Source organism: Choristoneura fumiferana, chromosome 5, assembly GCF_025370935.1.
Source record: "Choristoneura fumiferana chromosome 5, NRCan_CFum_1, whole genome shotgun sequence".
NCBI lineage: Eukaryota > Metazoa > Arthropoda > Insecta > Lepidoptera > Tortricidae > Choristoneura > Choristoneura fumiferana.
Genome location: NC_133476.1, coordinates 20,406,990 through 20,424,580, shown reverse-complemented (window position 1 = coordinate 20,424,580; position 17,591 = coordinate 20,406,990). Strand labels below are relative to the sequence as shown.

The 17,591-nt window shown below is 42.5% G+C and overlaps 1 protein-coding gene across 1 annotated transcript in view; it reads left to right on the top strand.

Annotated features, from left to right (window-relative positions):
- The first annotated feature begins 1,280 nt into the window (after nt 1-1,280).
- The window catches only part of LOC141428398 (2-oxoglutarate dehydrogenase complex component E1-like), a 56,874-nt gene continuing 40,563 nt past the window's right edge, over nt 1,281-17,591 (top strand). Inside the window, exon 1 of the mRNA XM_074088384.1 lies at nt 1,281-1,525. Coding sequence (XP_073944485.1) covers nt 1,457-1,525 — 69 coding nt within the window. The 5' untranslated portion in view covers nt 1,281-1,456. The remainder of the gene's footprint in view (nt 1,526-17,591) is intronic.

The following is a 17,591-nucleotide window of genomic DNA, read 5'->3' as shown; positions in this document are numbered from 1 at the left end:
TGCAAATTAAATAAAGCTTGTTGCTTTGGCTATTTCTTCGTTTCCGAGTGAGCGAGAGTGAGAATTATCGTTTTAGTAGGATTAGTGGTATGTTGTAAATGTGTAACGTAAAAGAAAAAAACCGTTACCCCTATTTAATCACTTTGGTGTCCATTGTCAAGGCCCTTTTTCTCAGAAACGTGTGGACTCCTATAGGTACTAAAATACGGATGGCCAAGTGGTTAGAGAACCTGACTGCGAAGCTTGTGGTCCCGGGCCGGGGCAGATATTTGTATGAATAATACGAATGTTTGTTCCGGGTCTTGGATATTTAATATGTATTTACCCATATAAGTACGTTTATCCCTTGCCTTTGCCTGGTATTCATACAGTGCCGGTTTTAGCACTTCCAGGGCCCTGGGCGAGATTTCCTCGGCGCTCCAAACTTTTGGGAATTTTCTAGAAGAGGCTTCAGGCGCCCCTTTAAGTCCGGCACCCTGGGCGGTCGCCCCACCGCGCCCTACCCTAAAGCCGCTACTGTATTCATAGTACAAGCTTTGCTTAGTCTGAGACTAGGTCAAGTGTCCCATGACATTTATTTATTTTATTTATTTAAATTAATATCAATAAGTAGTCTGATACCCCATAAAGCAATGAAGAAATTAAACTCCTAAGTCAACGTAATCAAGAGGTACAGTCATTAAAAAAGATGTTCCCATATGGGGTAATTTTTAGTGGTTCTAGAAACTTGAAATTTGGTACGAAAGTAGCTTCTAGAGCACAACCAAACCAAATATACCTATACCAACCAAAAAAAGTCTAAAAAATATTGTTGTAATTTTGAACATTAAACTACCGTGAGACTCACTCATGTTAAATATAATGACCCGGATAACTCACGTCTTAAATCGAGTTTAGCTCGACATGTTTCGGGCTAATCCGTAGCCCTTCGTCTTCGGAGCAACGCGACTCGGCGGCTGCTGCAACAACATGAAACATGTCGAGCTAAACTCAATTTAAGACGTGAGTTATCCGGGTCATTATATTTAAATATTTTTGTCTTTCTTTCTCTGTCAGTAACCATCTAAAATGACCCCACACTGCGTACATTTTGTTTAGGAGAGGGGCTCTGCTAACACCGGATAAGTATAAAAAATACCTACAAATTTATATGGAACCCCCTGTGCATGAGTGCGATTAAACAACACTACCACACAAAACACCGGCCACAAAGAACACTAAACTTCTTGCTCGTAGAACATTCAAATCATAAGTCAGATCAGAAGTGACATTTACCCATCAACAAACAAACCAAACCCTAGAGATGTTTGTCTAAAACCCAACATTTTATTTATTTTTATATTTAATATTTTAGAGTACACAAACAAAAATTAAAACCCATTGAAATTATCAAAATTTAATAAAGCAGTAGGAACGAGTTAAACATATCAAACTAAGGAAACAGTGCGAATTTAATATGTCTCTAATTCGTACTTCTCATTTGCTAAGAGCTACGCAAAAAGTTATCAGAGTTTGTAATCCAGTGGTAAGTTGCTCTTATATCTGTTTGTCTGTAAGCTGGTAATCTATATTCAATGTGATATTGAAATTAATTCAAAAGAACAGTGCAAAATAAATATAAAAGCACCTTTTGAGAGGCGCGGAAGCGGTGTAGGCGCTCTACCTCGGACTTCGGTCCCCAGGCATAGCACCCGCCTGGAGAGAGAGCTCTTATTGTAGCTTCTCCCCCACATTCAGTGGCGTAGCTACCGGAGAGTTAGACGGGGCAGTGCCCCGGGGGCCCCAAGCTCAGGGGCCCCTCGGACTCTGACTTACAAACTATAAATGACATCTGGAGTACGTCGAATTCTGAATACGACGAATACGGAACAAACGATTTCAAATAGTTTAGTTACAAACAACAAATACAAATACAAAATACTTTATTTAAATAAACATAGCCAAGCCAATACAAGAGAAATATCCATCAGACTCCAAACTAGGCTGAGCCTGTATCTTGGACGTCTGCGGGTGCGAGTAACTTATTAGAAAAACAGTAACAACATAAATACGCTAACAATTATGTATGTTTACCACAAATTAAGTGATTAACTATTAACTAGTATTAGTTGAGGCCCTTGTCGCGAATAATCGCGATTAAGAATTATTGGTGAGTTCCTTAAACGGTTACTGAACGCAACTTTAATAACTGGTAACACTAAGGTGTGACGCAGGAGTCTTAAGATAGAATTGGACGGGTGAGGATTGAATGTGAGACACGAATGGTTGTAATGAAAGGAAAAATGGTTTATAATTATTAGAATCAAGTGTTGGTTTGTACGAGGCAGATGGTTAAGTATCCCCTAACTTGGTATGTATTGGTTTGTGCGAAGCAGATGGTTAAAGTATCCTCTAACATGGTGAGTGTTTGTAAAGTGTAACAACTGAGTAACGAGTAGAAATACTCGCAGTAATATTGAGATATAGATGAAAAGAACATTGCATTTCTATGGAGGTAAGGGGGTTCTTTGGGGAAGGCGGAGGAACCATGGGGCCCTCGGGCCCCGGTCTGTGTCTTGCTCATGGCAACAGGTGTACCCGTCTAATGAGAGGATCCTACCACCATGTGGCTCTCGGGTGCATTTGTGGTGCTAGTAGCGTTACACAGATATCTTAAAGTTAAAGTAATATGCTTGAGCATAATTGTACATCACTATATCTCTTTATTATCATCCATGAGACTTTGTCGGACATAAGAATTGACATAATTGCGAATCCAGGCTGACCATAGAGATATAGAGTTCATATTCGTGCCGACAAAATGGTGAAGGTGCTGAGATGACAACTGTGACATTCTGATTAGGTTACATTGCGTTAGTGATTAATAACTTTCAAAAAAAAAAAAAAAGTGGGTTTGGAGGTTGGAATAGCACTGTTCTTCTTTAGGAATTAGCGTAAGCTAGGGACGTCGAAGGGCAGGTAAATAGGTAGCTAGAACATGTTGAAGTAATGACAGGCGTGTGTTAGCTTGCGAGCTTCACGCGTTGCTATTCAGGGTTGTAGATTCCTCTGTTTAGCGGTCCTTTGACGTTCTAGTTATGCTGATAGGTAGGAGAACATGTTGAAGATATGACAGGCGTGTGTTAGCTTGCGAGCTTCACGCGTTGCTATTCAGGGTTGTAGATTCCTCTGTTTAGCGGTCCTTTGACGTTCTAGTTATGCTGATAGGTAGGAGAACATGTTAAAGATGTGACAGGCGTGTGTTAGCTTGCGAGCTTCACGCGTTGCTATTCAGGGTTGTAGATTCCTCTGTTTAGCGGTCCTTTGACGTTCTAGTTATGCTGATAGGTAGGTAGCTAGAACAGGTTGAAGTAATGACAGGCGTGTGTTAGCTTGCGAGCTTCACGCGTTGCTATTCAGGGTTGTAGATTCCTCTGTTTAGCGGTCCTTTGACGTTCTAGTTATGCTGATAGGTAGGAGAACATGTTAAAGATGTGACAGGCGTGTGTTAGCTTGCGAGCTTCACGCGTTGCTATTCAGGGTTGTAGATTCCTCTGTTTAGCGGTCCTTTAACGTTCTAGTTATGCTGATAGGTAGGTAGCTAGAACATGTTGAAGTAATGACAGGCGTGTGTTAGCTTGCGAGCTTCACGCGTTGCTATTCAGGGTTGTAGATTCCTCTGTTTAGCGGTCCTTTGACGTTCTAGTTATGCTGATAGGTAGGTAGCTAGAACAGGTTGAAGTAATGACAGGCGTGTGTTAGCTTGCGAGCTTCACGCGTTGCTATTCAGGGTTGCAGATTCCTCTGTTTAGCGGTCCTTTGACGTTCTAGTTATGCTGATAGGTAGGAGAACATGTTAAAGATGTGACAGGCGTGTGTTAGCTTGCGAGCTTCACGCGTTGCTATTCAGGGTTGCAGATTCCTCTGTTTAGCGGTCCTTTGACGTTCTACTATGCTGATAGGTAGGTAGCTAGAACATGTTGAAGATGTGACAGGCGTGTGGTAGCTTGCGAGCTTCACGCGTTGCTATTCAGAGATGGGAGATTCCTCTGCTTGGCGGTCCTTTGACGTTCTAGTTATACTGATAGGTAGTTGTGAGAACAGGTCGAAGTAATGACAGGCGTGTGGTAGCTTGCGAGCTTCACGCGTTGCTATTCAGGGTTGCAGATTCCTCTGTTTAGCGGTCCTTTGACGTTCTACTATGCTGATAGGTAGGTAGCTAGAACATGTTGAAGATGTGACAGGCGTGTGGTAGCTTGCGAGCTTCACGCGTTGCTATTCAGAGATGGGAGATTCCTCTGCTTGGCGGTCCTTTGACGTTCTAGTTATGCTGATAGGTAGTTGTGAGAACAGGTCGAAGTAATGACAGGCGTGTGGTAGCTTGCGAGCTTCACGCGTTGCTATCCAGAGATGGGAGATTCCTCTGCTTGGCGGTCCTTTGACGTTCTATGCTGATAGGTAACGAGGAGAGTAGACAGGCACGTACTGGTTAGAATACCCTACGGAGCCGCTGCTGGGGTGAGCCCCAGGCAGCAGTCAATAGTATGAGTAATCTGATTAAATAGATACGTAATATTATTTGGTTTAGAACACATGATGGTGTGCGAACCTCATGTTGCCGCTGCCGAGGTCGCATTCTCGGTATGCATCTAGATTGGATTGAAAATTAAATGATTGCAAAATATAGTGGCCAATTTATACTAGTGAATGTTTGCTTGTTGAGATTCGTTTAGTTAAAGATATTTATTTAGAAGAAAACACAAAGATTTTTTTTCTTGGTCATTTGGAAGTCATGACATTACTAGAAGACGGAACAGAGTGACTTTGACTAAGAATTACTTGTGACAAGTTGTACTACAATTAACTTTGACAAAGCCAGTTTAGAGAAATGTTTGGTTCTTAACATTGACAGGAAAGGCACTTGGTACCGAAGCATGCATCAGGTTTTGGATTTGGTGATAGAAAAGGTATTGATTTATTTCTATAAATGTACCCTTTTGTTTCTTAATAAAAATATACTTTAATTATTCCGTGGTGTGAATCTAGCATAAGCAGAAAGTTATATATTTTATGAGCTGGCAACCATTTGTTTCTGTCAGTATGTTCTTGTTGTTAGAAAGAAGTGAAGATTGACGGAAAAACGTCTATGAATGTTTTACTGTGCTCTTATTGGTTGTTACATTCTTAATGTCGTTTTACGATTGGTTGAGTATTCTGTTGGTAAAGAAGTGTGCATTGAAAACAAACACTTGTTGTTTGTTTTGGTTTTTACTAACGTAAGTTGTGATATGAAAATCATTTCTTGTTACTTACTAAGTTTTGTCGAATCGAAATATTTAGAGAAAAGGCGTACGAAGGACATGTAAGATTTGGAAATACTGGATGTATTGTGAATACTTGGATGGTGGATTTAAAGACTGGAGTGTTTCAAAGTTATAGTAAATCTGAGAAAATATTTCAGGTACGAGTGATGGTTGAACTTTGCTAATTAATACTGTTTATTATAATCGGCGCCTCAAAAAGTACTCCTTTTAACTGATACCGAGTGTGTTGAGTTGGAATTACGCTAGTTCTAACTACAGTTGTTAGACCTAAGTGTGTCTAAGCAGAGTACAAAAACTAGATAAAAGTAGTTTTATAGTAAATTATAAGTAAATAAGAATAACAATCAGTAAGTAAATAACCAATGGTCAAGGAGTATATTGAGTAACAATAGAAGTATAAAATTTGTGCATACTAGTTATTTACATGATGTTAAACAATGTTTGTTTATTAAATTACAGTTAGTGTCACAAGGAGGATAATAAAAGGGAACAGGCTCTTTGTATATGGCTTGAGCTTAGCCTGCTGTTCTCCAAGCTTCGGAGGTGTTTATTACTGGTTGAGAGGTTGAAACCTGAGTTGTGTATAGATGTTGAAGTTGAAAGAAGATGGCCTCCAGTATATTGATAATGTTGCTGATGTTTCAAGGGGCTTTGTTATGAACTGTACAGAGCTGAAAATTGGGGCTGACAGGGCCATTACAATTCCTTTGTCTGAGAGGACAAGTGAAGGCAGTTGTACGGAGTTGTTTTGGGGCCGGTCTTGAGCAAGTGTACTTGTGGTGGTAACCAGTAACACACAAGGATTGGCTGGTGTTGGTGCGTCTTTAAGGAGTCGGTCCGGCTCTAGAGGCTAGTTGGAGCCTGGGAACGGCCTGCCATAATTATACTGTTACAGTGAAAAGTCTGAAGGGGCCGGTGTTGTAGTAGCAGTGTATGTTTGATGCCCCTTGCCCAATGTTACAAGCTTTTATTATTTAGTTGCACCTGTCCTGTTGTCTGTCTATCTGTCTTTCTGTCTGTCTGTCTGTCTGTCTGTCTGTCTGTCTGTTTGTAGTCAAATCTTGCTTGTTGGATTCAACCAACTTCCAGTAGTCTGATTGACTTGAAGTTTGGCATACTTATGTGAATCACGTGACAGTGCAGTAATCTGGTAGTGGCATCCTGGTAGTCCGGCCATGACCGGCTTGGTGGCATTGACTTGAGATTTGGTATGCAGGTGTGGTTTGGGTGGCAGTGTGAGTGCGATCAGCAAGGGGTACAGTCAGCAGAGGAACCTTGAATGAATTTTTTATGATTTGGTTATTATAAGTTTAGGTAAGAAGTGTTTATGTACCTTGAAGAAGGTCAGAAGTAAGCAGTGAGAGAAAACAATAACTTGCTATTACTATACACAATCCCATGACCGCAACCTATACCACCTTATGCTGTGAGAAGATATCAGATGGTAACAGAAAGGGTTCTGAGGGGAAATAGACAGACTTTGTAGCCATTTGTTGCATGAGAAGTGAAAGAGTAAGACAACACTAGAGCGGAGCAGTGTTGCATTAACACTGGGCACAATCCTGCTTAGTTGAAACTGGGCTGGATACATGTGCTGAGAATTGAGATTCACAGTCTTTTAATTTTTAGCGGTGGAGGAGGGTCTGAATGAAGTCAGACTTAGTAAAGAAGAAGATGGTCAGTAATAGGTGCCACTGAACTTTCAAGTATAGAATCATGGATCTGTAATCCAGTGTCTTACTTTGACATGTTTGAGCTGAGATTTTGTTTTTTTTTTTAATGAGTTGACGGAGCAGGTTGAAATCCCATTACTATTATGTAAATGCGTGTGTTTGTAAGTTTGTTTGTTTGTAGCTTCATCATACCTGAGCCGCTGAGCCGATTTGCATGAGATTCTGTGTGCAGATGGTTTGGGTCCCGGGGAGAGCCAGGTCGTGTTCGGAGAAAGGTTTGCGGACCGAGCCACATCGGAACGAAATGGATGATCACAGAAGCTGTTAGAAAGACTCAGTGGAAATGGTTCAGTTTTAAGGATTGCACCGTGGGTAAATCGTGAGGATGGGAGAATGAGGCGAATTGTGGTTGGAAGAGCGGGTGAGAAAATTGCTAAGTGGACCCGGCAGCTTTACACCTTACTGTAATTATAGCCGCCGACGGGAGTGTCGCGAATAATCGCGATTAAGAATTATTGGTGAGTTCCTTAAACGATTTCTGAACGCAACTTTAATAACTGGTAACACTAAGGTGTGACGCAGGAGTCTTAAGATAGAATTGGACGGGTGAGGATTGAATGTGGTTGTAATGAAAGGAAAAATGGTTTATAATTATGAGAATCAAGTGTTGGTTTGTGCGAGGCAGATGGTTAAGTATCCCCTAACTTGGTATGTATTGGTTTGTGCGAAGCAGATGGTTAAAGTATCCTCTAACTTGGTGAGTGTTTGTAAAGTGTAACAACTGAGTAACGAGTAGAAATACTCGCAGTAATATTGAGATATAGATGTAAAGAACATTGCATTTCTATGGAGGTAAGGGGGTTCTTTGGGGAAGGCGGAGGAACCATGGGGCCCTCGGGCCCCGGTCTGTGTCTTGCTCATGGCAACAGGTGTACCCGTCTAATGAGAGGATCCTACCACCATGTGGCTCTCGGGTGCATTTGTGGTGCTAGTAGCGTTACACAGATATCTTAAAGTTAAAGTAATATGCTTGAGCATAATTGTACATCACTATATCTCTTTATTATCATCCATGAGACTTTGTCGGACATAAGAATTGACATAATTGCGAATCCAGGCTGACCATAGAGATATAAAGTTCATATTCGTGCCGACAGCCCTAGTTGATTTTTTATAAACGGTACGAAAAATAAGTAACGAAAAATGTTACGGCGCGTTATATAGGGGAGGGGGGGGAGTCAAAAATCTCCAAAGATTGCGTTACGTATTACTTGAACGCCCCCAAACTGAAAGCAGTAGGTATCCAAATATCCTTGAGATTGAAAAGTTCTATGTTGAGAAGTCTTCCAACTGATACGATAATGATAAATAAGTACAAGGGCAACTTTTCTAAAAATATATCTTTGTAGTTACTTAGATTGTCAGCCGCATACTCACAAAGAGCGGAGTCCTTCCTCAGTGGATCCAATGCCAACTTCTTGGAGGCCCAGTACCTGGACTGGGCGAAGACTAAAGGTGCAATAGACCCCGTAAGTTATTTGATGCTACTTCTAGCGCCATCTAGAGTCGAATGGCAGAACTATGTTAATGTGGTTACGTGACTTCGGTCCATCTTTCTCACACCGTCAGTTTCAAAGCCCATATGGATCGAATTGAATATATGTAATAACATGGGTTCCGCAGTTTGAAATATTCGGTAAGATGGCTTTAATGATCAAATAAAACAGCTCCGTCCGTGCAACACGTACACATAAAAGATAATTTAGCGAGTCACGCAGTATCTATTAAATGAAACTATTAAAAAATCGCTATTGTAGCTGATAACAAAAAAAAAACATTGGTGTCATAATGGTTTGTTTTTTTTGTATGTAGGTAGAATTTACAATATTCCTTGAACTTTTTTTCAGTCTTGGGATGGCTTCTACGACAGCTTGACGGGTCCGACGTTGAAAATAGAAGAGCTTGAGGATGAATTCAGTCCCACTACAGTCAGTAAGTGACGACTGATCAAGTGTTACACGCTGCGCACCTGTTTTCGAAATTTAAACAAATCAAATTTGCCGACTGCGTATAAAATCTGGAAATAAAAACTAATTAGAAAAACAGTTCTAGTCCAGAACCTTGATTTTTTTTCTGCAAACCATTTGAAATCCCTCTTTAAGTGCTAATATAAAACCATGCCATGAAACACGAGCCTAGTTATTTCCCAAGGCTGACAAGGCATACGAAACTCAGCTTATGGATGACCATGGGCGGCGGTGATTACTTTCCATCAGGTCCCATCTTTCCATCCGTTTACCCCCTATCATATAAAAAAATGCAAAGTTAAACTTGCCCACTCACCACAGGGCGCGCGCGGCTGGTATTTGCAAAACATTTATAGCCACCAGGGTGGAATACCTTTGAAAGAACAAATTCGCTATGATTTCTTTGGTGGATATATGGAATGTCAATATGACGTCATTAGCAGAAAGGTTTCATCTGATTCGGTTTCTTTGACTGTGACTGTACATTCCGTGCAAGTGCCGCCAGCATCTGTAGACTGAATCTTCATTGATACGATATTTATGTACATAAAGTTTAGTTTATAGATTTGTAGTACATCGGGCGGAAATCTGTTTTTTTTATGCAAACCACTTTATAAATTTTAGAGCCTAAGAAAGACAAGGCGGGCAGCGTTGAAAGCGAGAAGAAGGTTAAAGAGAAGATCAAACTACATTTGGCGGTTCAAAGTCTTATACGAAGCTACCAGGTACACGCAAAACATACAAATTAAACATAGTTAAGTAATTTATTGAATCAGGTGTTACTTTGCGGAGGTCCATATCAATGAACTAAAGAATTTCCTTGCTCACCCGCGACCTTACGATAGCTAAGCTTATGCAAAATATGCGTGTTCATGCAGTTCCTCCACCTCCACACTGTAAGAACACACACAAATCACACAAACCCATCTATCACCACCACCACACTACACTGACGCGTTTCGAACTCAACCAGAGCTCATCTTCAGAGTGACACAACTGTACACCATGCTACCAGTTGTTAGACGTACGGTTGTGTCACTCTGAAGATGAGCTTTGGTCCAGTTCGAAACGCGTCAGTGTAGTGTGGTGGTGGTGAGATGGGTTTGTGTGATTTGTGTGTGTTCTTACAGTGTGGAGGTGGAGGAACTGCATGAACACGCATATTTTGCATAAGCTTAGCTATCGTAAGGTCGCGGGTGAGCAAGGAAATTCTTTTAGTTCATTCATAGTTAAGGAATTGAGATGATTCGTCAACTAGCACTCGTTTGACTTATCATCTCAATTCTCTCATTACTAGGCTTCATAATATCTGAGGTAAAGAAAGATGTAAACTTGGCATCGGCAGGCTCGCGGTCACCTTCTAGCGAAGGTGGATCCTCTGGGGCTGATGATGCCGGCCAGGATGATCAGCAAGTTCAAGAACGCGGAGCTCGGCATCAAGGGGCTCCAGTGCACTGTCGTGGCCAGGGAACTTGGCACCACGCTCTGTTCGTACTTTTTAAGCTTAACACAAGCCATATACGCACTAACCGCGCTGTTTTAGCATGCCGTCCCTCTTCAAAGTATATATCGGTTGAGAAAGAGACGGCACGCTAAAACCGCGCGGTTAGCCGCATAGTGCGTACGTGGCCTTAACTTACCGCAACGGCATTTTGGTTGAGTTGTTTTACGTCGATCCCTGTGACATTTTCTATGATGGCTCAGGAGTGACTTCAAATAAAAAGTCCTTGATGTTGTTTAGGTCAAAGCACCGAAAGGAATATTTTTAGAGTGCGTTGCATCTTGCATCTTCATCTAGGGTGTCCACACATCTTTATAATTATAATTAAGTAGGTATAAGTCTTATTCACTATTCAGTCCTGTTTGGATTTGGCTACCATTGCTCAGACATTAGTAAGTAGGTATGCGGAGTAATTGGATGATTGAATTCATTTGTAAATTACAGTCTCATCATGGCTTAGGTGTCTTCGTGTAGTATGTATGACAAAACAAGCGTGGGGGATCCTACTTAAAAATAAAAGTAACATACCCCCTCTCCCTGGGCCAAGGCCCTGGGTACGCCCTATTGTCTTTTTTAGGTATGTACGTACTTTTAAACAGCATTTAGTAATCCTGTTTTAATTTATTACCTACATAAGGATCAGTTAACAAAATTGATCTCCAGGTGAAGAACATATGGACATGATGTTTGAGTTGCCTGACAGAACATGCATTGGTGGAAAGGAAACGGAGTTAACTTTGAGGTGAGTGCACGTAGATGTTCATCTATGGGCTTCCCATTACCAGTTCAACTTGCATGCTCTCTGATTGGTAATTTTAATTGTGCGGTGAATTCCTGTCTTCCTGTGACCATGCCATGAGGAAACTCAAAAGGAAGCAAGAATAAATAGTAAACTTAATTTAGACCAGCAAGATAACGCGTAAGCTGGCGAGACCATAAACCGAAAACGTTTGAAGTGATCTAAACTGCGTTTTACTTCACGTGCAGGTAAGGACTACTGTCCCCTGTGCCTATTTTGCCCTGTGTTGGTTACAGGGAGATAATAAGGCGGTTAGAGCTGGTGTACTGCGGCCCGATAGGCCTGGAGTACATGCACGTGTACGACGTGGACGCGCTGCAGTTCATCCGCGAGCGCGTGGAGAAGCCCGGCGCCTACGACAAGAGCGTCGAAGAGAAGCGGCTCATCATGCGGAGGCTCACCAAGGCCGTTTTGTAAGTAATCTTACCCTAGCTCTACACTTCGCCTGACCTCGTTAAATTTCGCGAACAGTGGGAAGCTTAGCTGGTGCGGGTACAGTCAAGGGCAAAGATATCGACACAGCCAAGGTTACAAAAATTATGCACTTAAGGCATTAAGGCCTTGTATACATATTTTTGCAACTTTGGCCGTGTCGATATCTTTGCCCTTGACTGTACACTTCGCGGGTGCACGCCTTCGGATGCCGGTTCTGGTAAAATCTGCGTGCAGTTAGCGCTACTCATACTATTTTTCAATCGGCGTCCACCCGCTCCGTGCTAACCGCGTCAGCTAGCTAGACGAATCAAGCATAGATGTGGAACGCCATATGAAAAAACCGCTGAACCGCTGCGGCGATTGAGGTGAACTGATTAGCCGGGCCATGGTCACTCCTGCTTGCTTTTTCTTACTGTGAGCCCCATGTCCCAATTGAGCGCTGACTGCGCTCCCTCCTGACAGCGGCTTGAGCTGCCTGCAGTTCTGGGCTGCCCACGGTTCCTGAGCTGCCTACAGCGTAGCTGCGGTGCGAGCTAGCTTTGCCTACCCTGGAATTGACCCAATGCACGCCATGTGAGAGAGACTACTGAGAGACCCCAGATTATCATCATCTAGTTAAACAATGACGCCAAACGATGGGAGTTTTCATTTCAGTCTAGAGAAATACTTCGCAACAAAGTGGCCGGCGGAGAAGCGTTTCGGGTTGGAAGGCGGCGAGAGCATGATCGTGATGTTGGAGGAGATCGTGGACACCAGCACGCGGCTCGGGGTCGAGTCCATTGTCATCGGCATGCAGCACAGAGGTAATGTCTTTCTACTTCATGACGGGGTAAGAGACAAATTTCTATGGTCATTTCGTCCGTTCAATTTGTCTACGTACATTTTTACTTGTGCTTGCAGGGCGTCTAAACATGTTGGTCAATGTGTGCCGCAAACAGCTGATGGATATCTTCGCTCAGTTTAAACCAATGGAACCAAAAGAACCGGTATCTTATCGTCCACACAAAAAATAATATTATTCAAATTCAATAGAATAATACGGTCGTGCTTGCTTGCTGTTTCGAAGATCTAGCTAAGGTTTAAACTTATTCCTGTCTCTTGTAGGGTTCCGGCGACATCAAGTACCATTTGGGCACGTACATCCACCGCTTCATTCGGCGCACGAACAAGTACATAAAGGTGTCTATGAGCGCGAACCCCTCTCACTTGGAGGTGGTATCGCCTGTGGTCGCTGGGAAGACTAGGGCCGAGCAGCATTGGAAGGGGGATTCTAACGGGGACAAGGTTTGTGCTAAAGAACATCACCGCCGGTCTCGTGAGCTTGCTTTAGTGATTTAATGCTACTGCGAGCGGACTGTGTTAGAAGACGAGGTTAAATACATGCATATTTTTACTGTCCATTTTATATACCTACTGTAATTTAGATTTTTTTCAATACGCCAGGCCAATTGCAGTGCAGCAAAATGCCAAATTGATGAAAGTTGTCTTGTATTCCTAGATAGCAGACAAGGTGCAGTGCGACATTTTCGTCGCATTTTTACCTTCAATGTTAGATATCGTCTTGTATTTTTTTTTCTTTACTTATTACAATACTTAATTGCTGAATAAAAACTTGGATTTCATGTCTCCTGAATTCAACAGCTTCTAGTTTGAGAAAGTTACGAGGAACCTGCTGAAAATCATTTCAACCTCCAGGTGATGGCGATCATAATGCACGGGGACGCAGCCTTTGCCGGCCAAGGCGTGGTGTACGAGACCGTTGGTCTGAGTAACCTGCCGGCGTTCACGACCCACGGGTCTATCCATATCGTGTGCAACAACCAGATCGGGTACACAACCGAGCCGCGGTTCTCGCGGAGTTCACCATACTGCTCAGGTACTTAATGTGATATCGGATTTGGCACATTTACTGGACATGTATTTTCTTTGATATAAGTAGGTATATCAGTGACGAAGCGTCCATATAACCCAGCAGGGCTACTACGAAACTCGAAACTCGAAGTTCGTGTCGTGCGGTCCCTCTGACACTTATACTATTTAATACGAGAGCGAGAGGGGCGGTACGATACGAACTTCGAGTTTCGTAGTAGCTTTGCTGCTCCTACCGGTTTCCCTTTATCAACTCCAAATCAAAATTGAAGAGATTTAGAAGAATGAGGGTCACCGAGATAGCCAGCGAAGTAGCTCGTTGAAGTGACAGTGAGATCATATAACACAGAGATCAGATGGCCATTGGGCCGAAAAGTTCTCAAATGGAGACCGCAGATCGGCAAGCGCAGCGTAGGACGTCCACGAGGTGGACGGATGGCCTGGTTAAAGCCGCGGTTTCACGGTGAATGCAGGCCGCGTTTAATAGATGCAAGTTTAGGTCTATGGGGGAGGCTTATGTCCAACAGTGGACGTCCTACGGCTAATATGATGATTTAATTATAATCCTGTACCAACTCCAAAATTGCCGTGACTATACTTCGTTTTTTTAGCATTAGAAAGAAGGTAAGCGATCTTGACGTGTCTTTTTAATGAAAAACACGCAAACACACAAACACCACGTCTGTATTCCCAAATGGGGTAGGCAGAGCACACGAAACGTTACCGCTTTGGAGCCACTTTGAGCAATTTAAGGTTTAAAGTTTGACAAAAACGGTACAATAGTGTCAGGTTGCTAGCCTGTTGCCTACGGTATACCTTAACCTACATCCTCAGTCGCCTCTTACCCGTGTGGGTCGGATTAGAATAACACCTCTCCATTTCTTCCGTAATGAAAAACACTTTTGAAAAATAAGTCACAGCAAATATGTAACAATTTAGCAAGGATATAATGATCATTTACATGCTTTTGGTATCATAAATAATACTTATTGATTTTTTCAATAAAAAGACTCTTCACAGATTGTTTACCCTTTTTCTGATGCTAAAAAATAAGTATAAATAGGTTCTGGTTGACGCCATATTTTTGACATCGGCAGACGTAGCGAAGTGCGTGGACGCGCCAGTGTTGCACGTGAACGCGGATGACCCGGAGGCGGTCGCGCACGTGGCCCGCATCGCCATCGAGTACCGCTGCAAGTTCAAGAAGGACGTCGTGCTCGACCTGGTCTGCTACCGCCGCTTCGGCCACAGCGAGGAGGACGAGCCCATGTTCACGCAGCCGTTCATGTACAAGAAGATCAAGACCATGCAGACTGGTTCGTTTTATTGCAGTCATATCTAAGGGACTTCATGGATTGGAAATCAGATTAACTTTGGGAGTGCCGTATCCTACCGGCTGCGCCATGTTAAATTATTTATTATCTGGAGAGACCAATGAGAACACACACAGTTGGATCTTAGACTGACTTTATTTTAAATATTTTACAGATACTGCTATAGAGAAACCATGGCGCGGTAGAAAGTGCTCACTTCATAGTCTTTAATGCCAGAAATCGATAGACATAGCTTTATAACATCAAAAAGTACAAGCCGTAATATGAAATCTTTTGCAGTGTTTTTTATTATACGGCCTCTCAAGCAGAAGATCGTTTGTTCCAATCCATAGACTCGCACTAATGTGAGGAATGAGCTTTACGGTGCAGGAAAACATCGTGAGGAACCCTGGAGAAACCTGCGAAATAATTCAACGTGTGTGTAGTTCTCATTCCACATTGGGCCCGCGTGGGAACTAGGCCGAGCACTCTCATTCTGAGAGCCCTATGCCAGCAGTGGGACGCATTGGATGATTAATGGCGATGCCGACTCTTTCATTGAGAACTTTGAAGCTAATCCTTTGCCAACAGGGCATCCGTCAGGTCTTACAAGAATTAACACTAGCTAACCATTTTCTTTTCTCTTCCATTCAACTCCAACCAGTGGATTTGATGTACAAAGAGCGGCTGAAGCAAGAGGGCCTGGTCAGCGAAGCAGACATCAAAGGTTGGGAGAAGGAGTACACGGACACGCTAAACAAGCACTTTGAGCTCGCCAAGAAAATCACGAAGCTCAGCATCATGGACTGGATTGACACGCCTTGGACTGGATTCTTCGAGGCTACAGACCCCAAAAAGGTTTGGCAAACCTTACTAGACTGTACAATCGAGCTCTTAAACATCTAAGCAAAAATTCGATCAAAAACATCTGCGCACACTACTATGCCATTGATAATAGAGTCCTGTTGACATATTTTTAAACAAATTTTTGCTCAGAAGTTTAAGCATACGACTGTAAATACGGTCAGCATCGCCTCTAGCCCTTGATCAAGGTATAGAGCGAGATTGTCTACACCACCTCCGCGCCTCTCCTAAATTTTATTTTGCACTGGAAACTGGAAAATGGCGCCCCTCCCATCTGGCGCTTAAAGCTCCTCTTACTCCCCATGGCCGGCGCTGAATACGGTATTTGACAATTTCAGAATTTGCCATAACCTTTAAACGGTTACGAAAATATACATAGATAAAGCGAATTCTGCGATTTCACCCACTGCTTGCCTCATTGATAAGACAAACTGTCCGTATTGTTTACTTAGTTAGAACCCTTACCTTTTGATCAGATCCAAGAAACAGGCATCAGCCAGACGACTATCAACACCATTTCGAACCACTTCTGCAAAGCACCCGAGCCGTGGGCCTTCGAACTACACAAGGGTATCGGCAGGATACTGCAGAACAGAGAGAAGATGGTGAGTAACAAATTACCTTGCCTATATTGTATTCCGATCCAATTTATGACAAGCAAAGCAAAGCAATTTAAACAAAGACGCCATTAATCCGACCATAGACATTTAGTGATGTTAAAATCTAGAACCTATTGCAAAATAATTAATCTGTTCAGTAAATCGATTATAGATCAACGTATTTTTGTCTATTTTGTTATTTACAATACTTGGTTTAATTCTAGACTGTTTTTTCAATTATAAAAGCAGTAACTTTTTTAATTTTAAGAAAAGTAAATATTTGATTCGATCCAGTGGGTTTTTATACAAGGATTTTGATGAAATCGGTTTGTTTACACTTTTAATAAATTGGATAGGCATAACGTAGGTATAGAAGATGGCACCCATATTGGTGGATGTTCTACGCAGTCACAGATGTAGAGGTGTAAAGTACTACGAGCAAAGCTAAGTCGTCCAAGTACCTACGAAGAAAAATATTTCATCGGTCGTTTTCTTCGGTTACATTACCAACGTGGTCTAAAAGCTTACGTTTAATCACGGGTACTTGACATACGTACTCAGTATGGACTTCAAAACAGCTATTAAGTAGGTACTTAATCCTACGAAATACCAGACTATATGAGTAAGATTGGCAGGTGAAGGAGGGCATAGCGGACTGGGCGATGGGCGAGGCCCTGGCTTACGGCTCTCTGCTGCGAGACAAGATCCACGTCCGTCTGACCGGCGAGGACGTCGAGCGAGGCACCATGGCTCACAGGTAGGTCCTACATCCAATCACTACTTAATCTAGGTATATTATTTTGCTATGGGAGTTTCAAGTGTTACGTTATCAGTGCCGGCCCTAAGGTAGAGTAAGAGGAGCGGTCTTTCTAGGCGCCAGATGGCAAGGGGCGCCATTTTTCTGGTTCCAGTCCAAATTAATATTTAGAAAATGGTACCTTTTGAGAGGCGCGGAAGGGGTATAGACAATCTCGGGTCTATCTTGATCAACGACTGGAGCTGACACTAGCACAGTACGAGTACCTACTCGTACTTTATCATAAGATACCCGTTTATCTAAGCTCTCTTTGCCTTCTCCATCTACTGTATGCGCTGATCTCCTCCTCCAGTGTTGTGTGTATCCATGAGTAGTGAGTAATTACCATTACGTATCCAACTCGTGCATTTGCCACCATAATAAAAGAAAACACGCGACTGTAAAGTTTCCC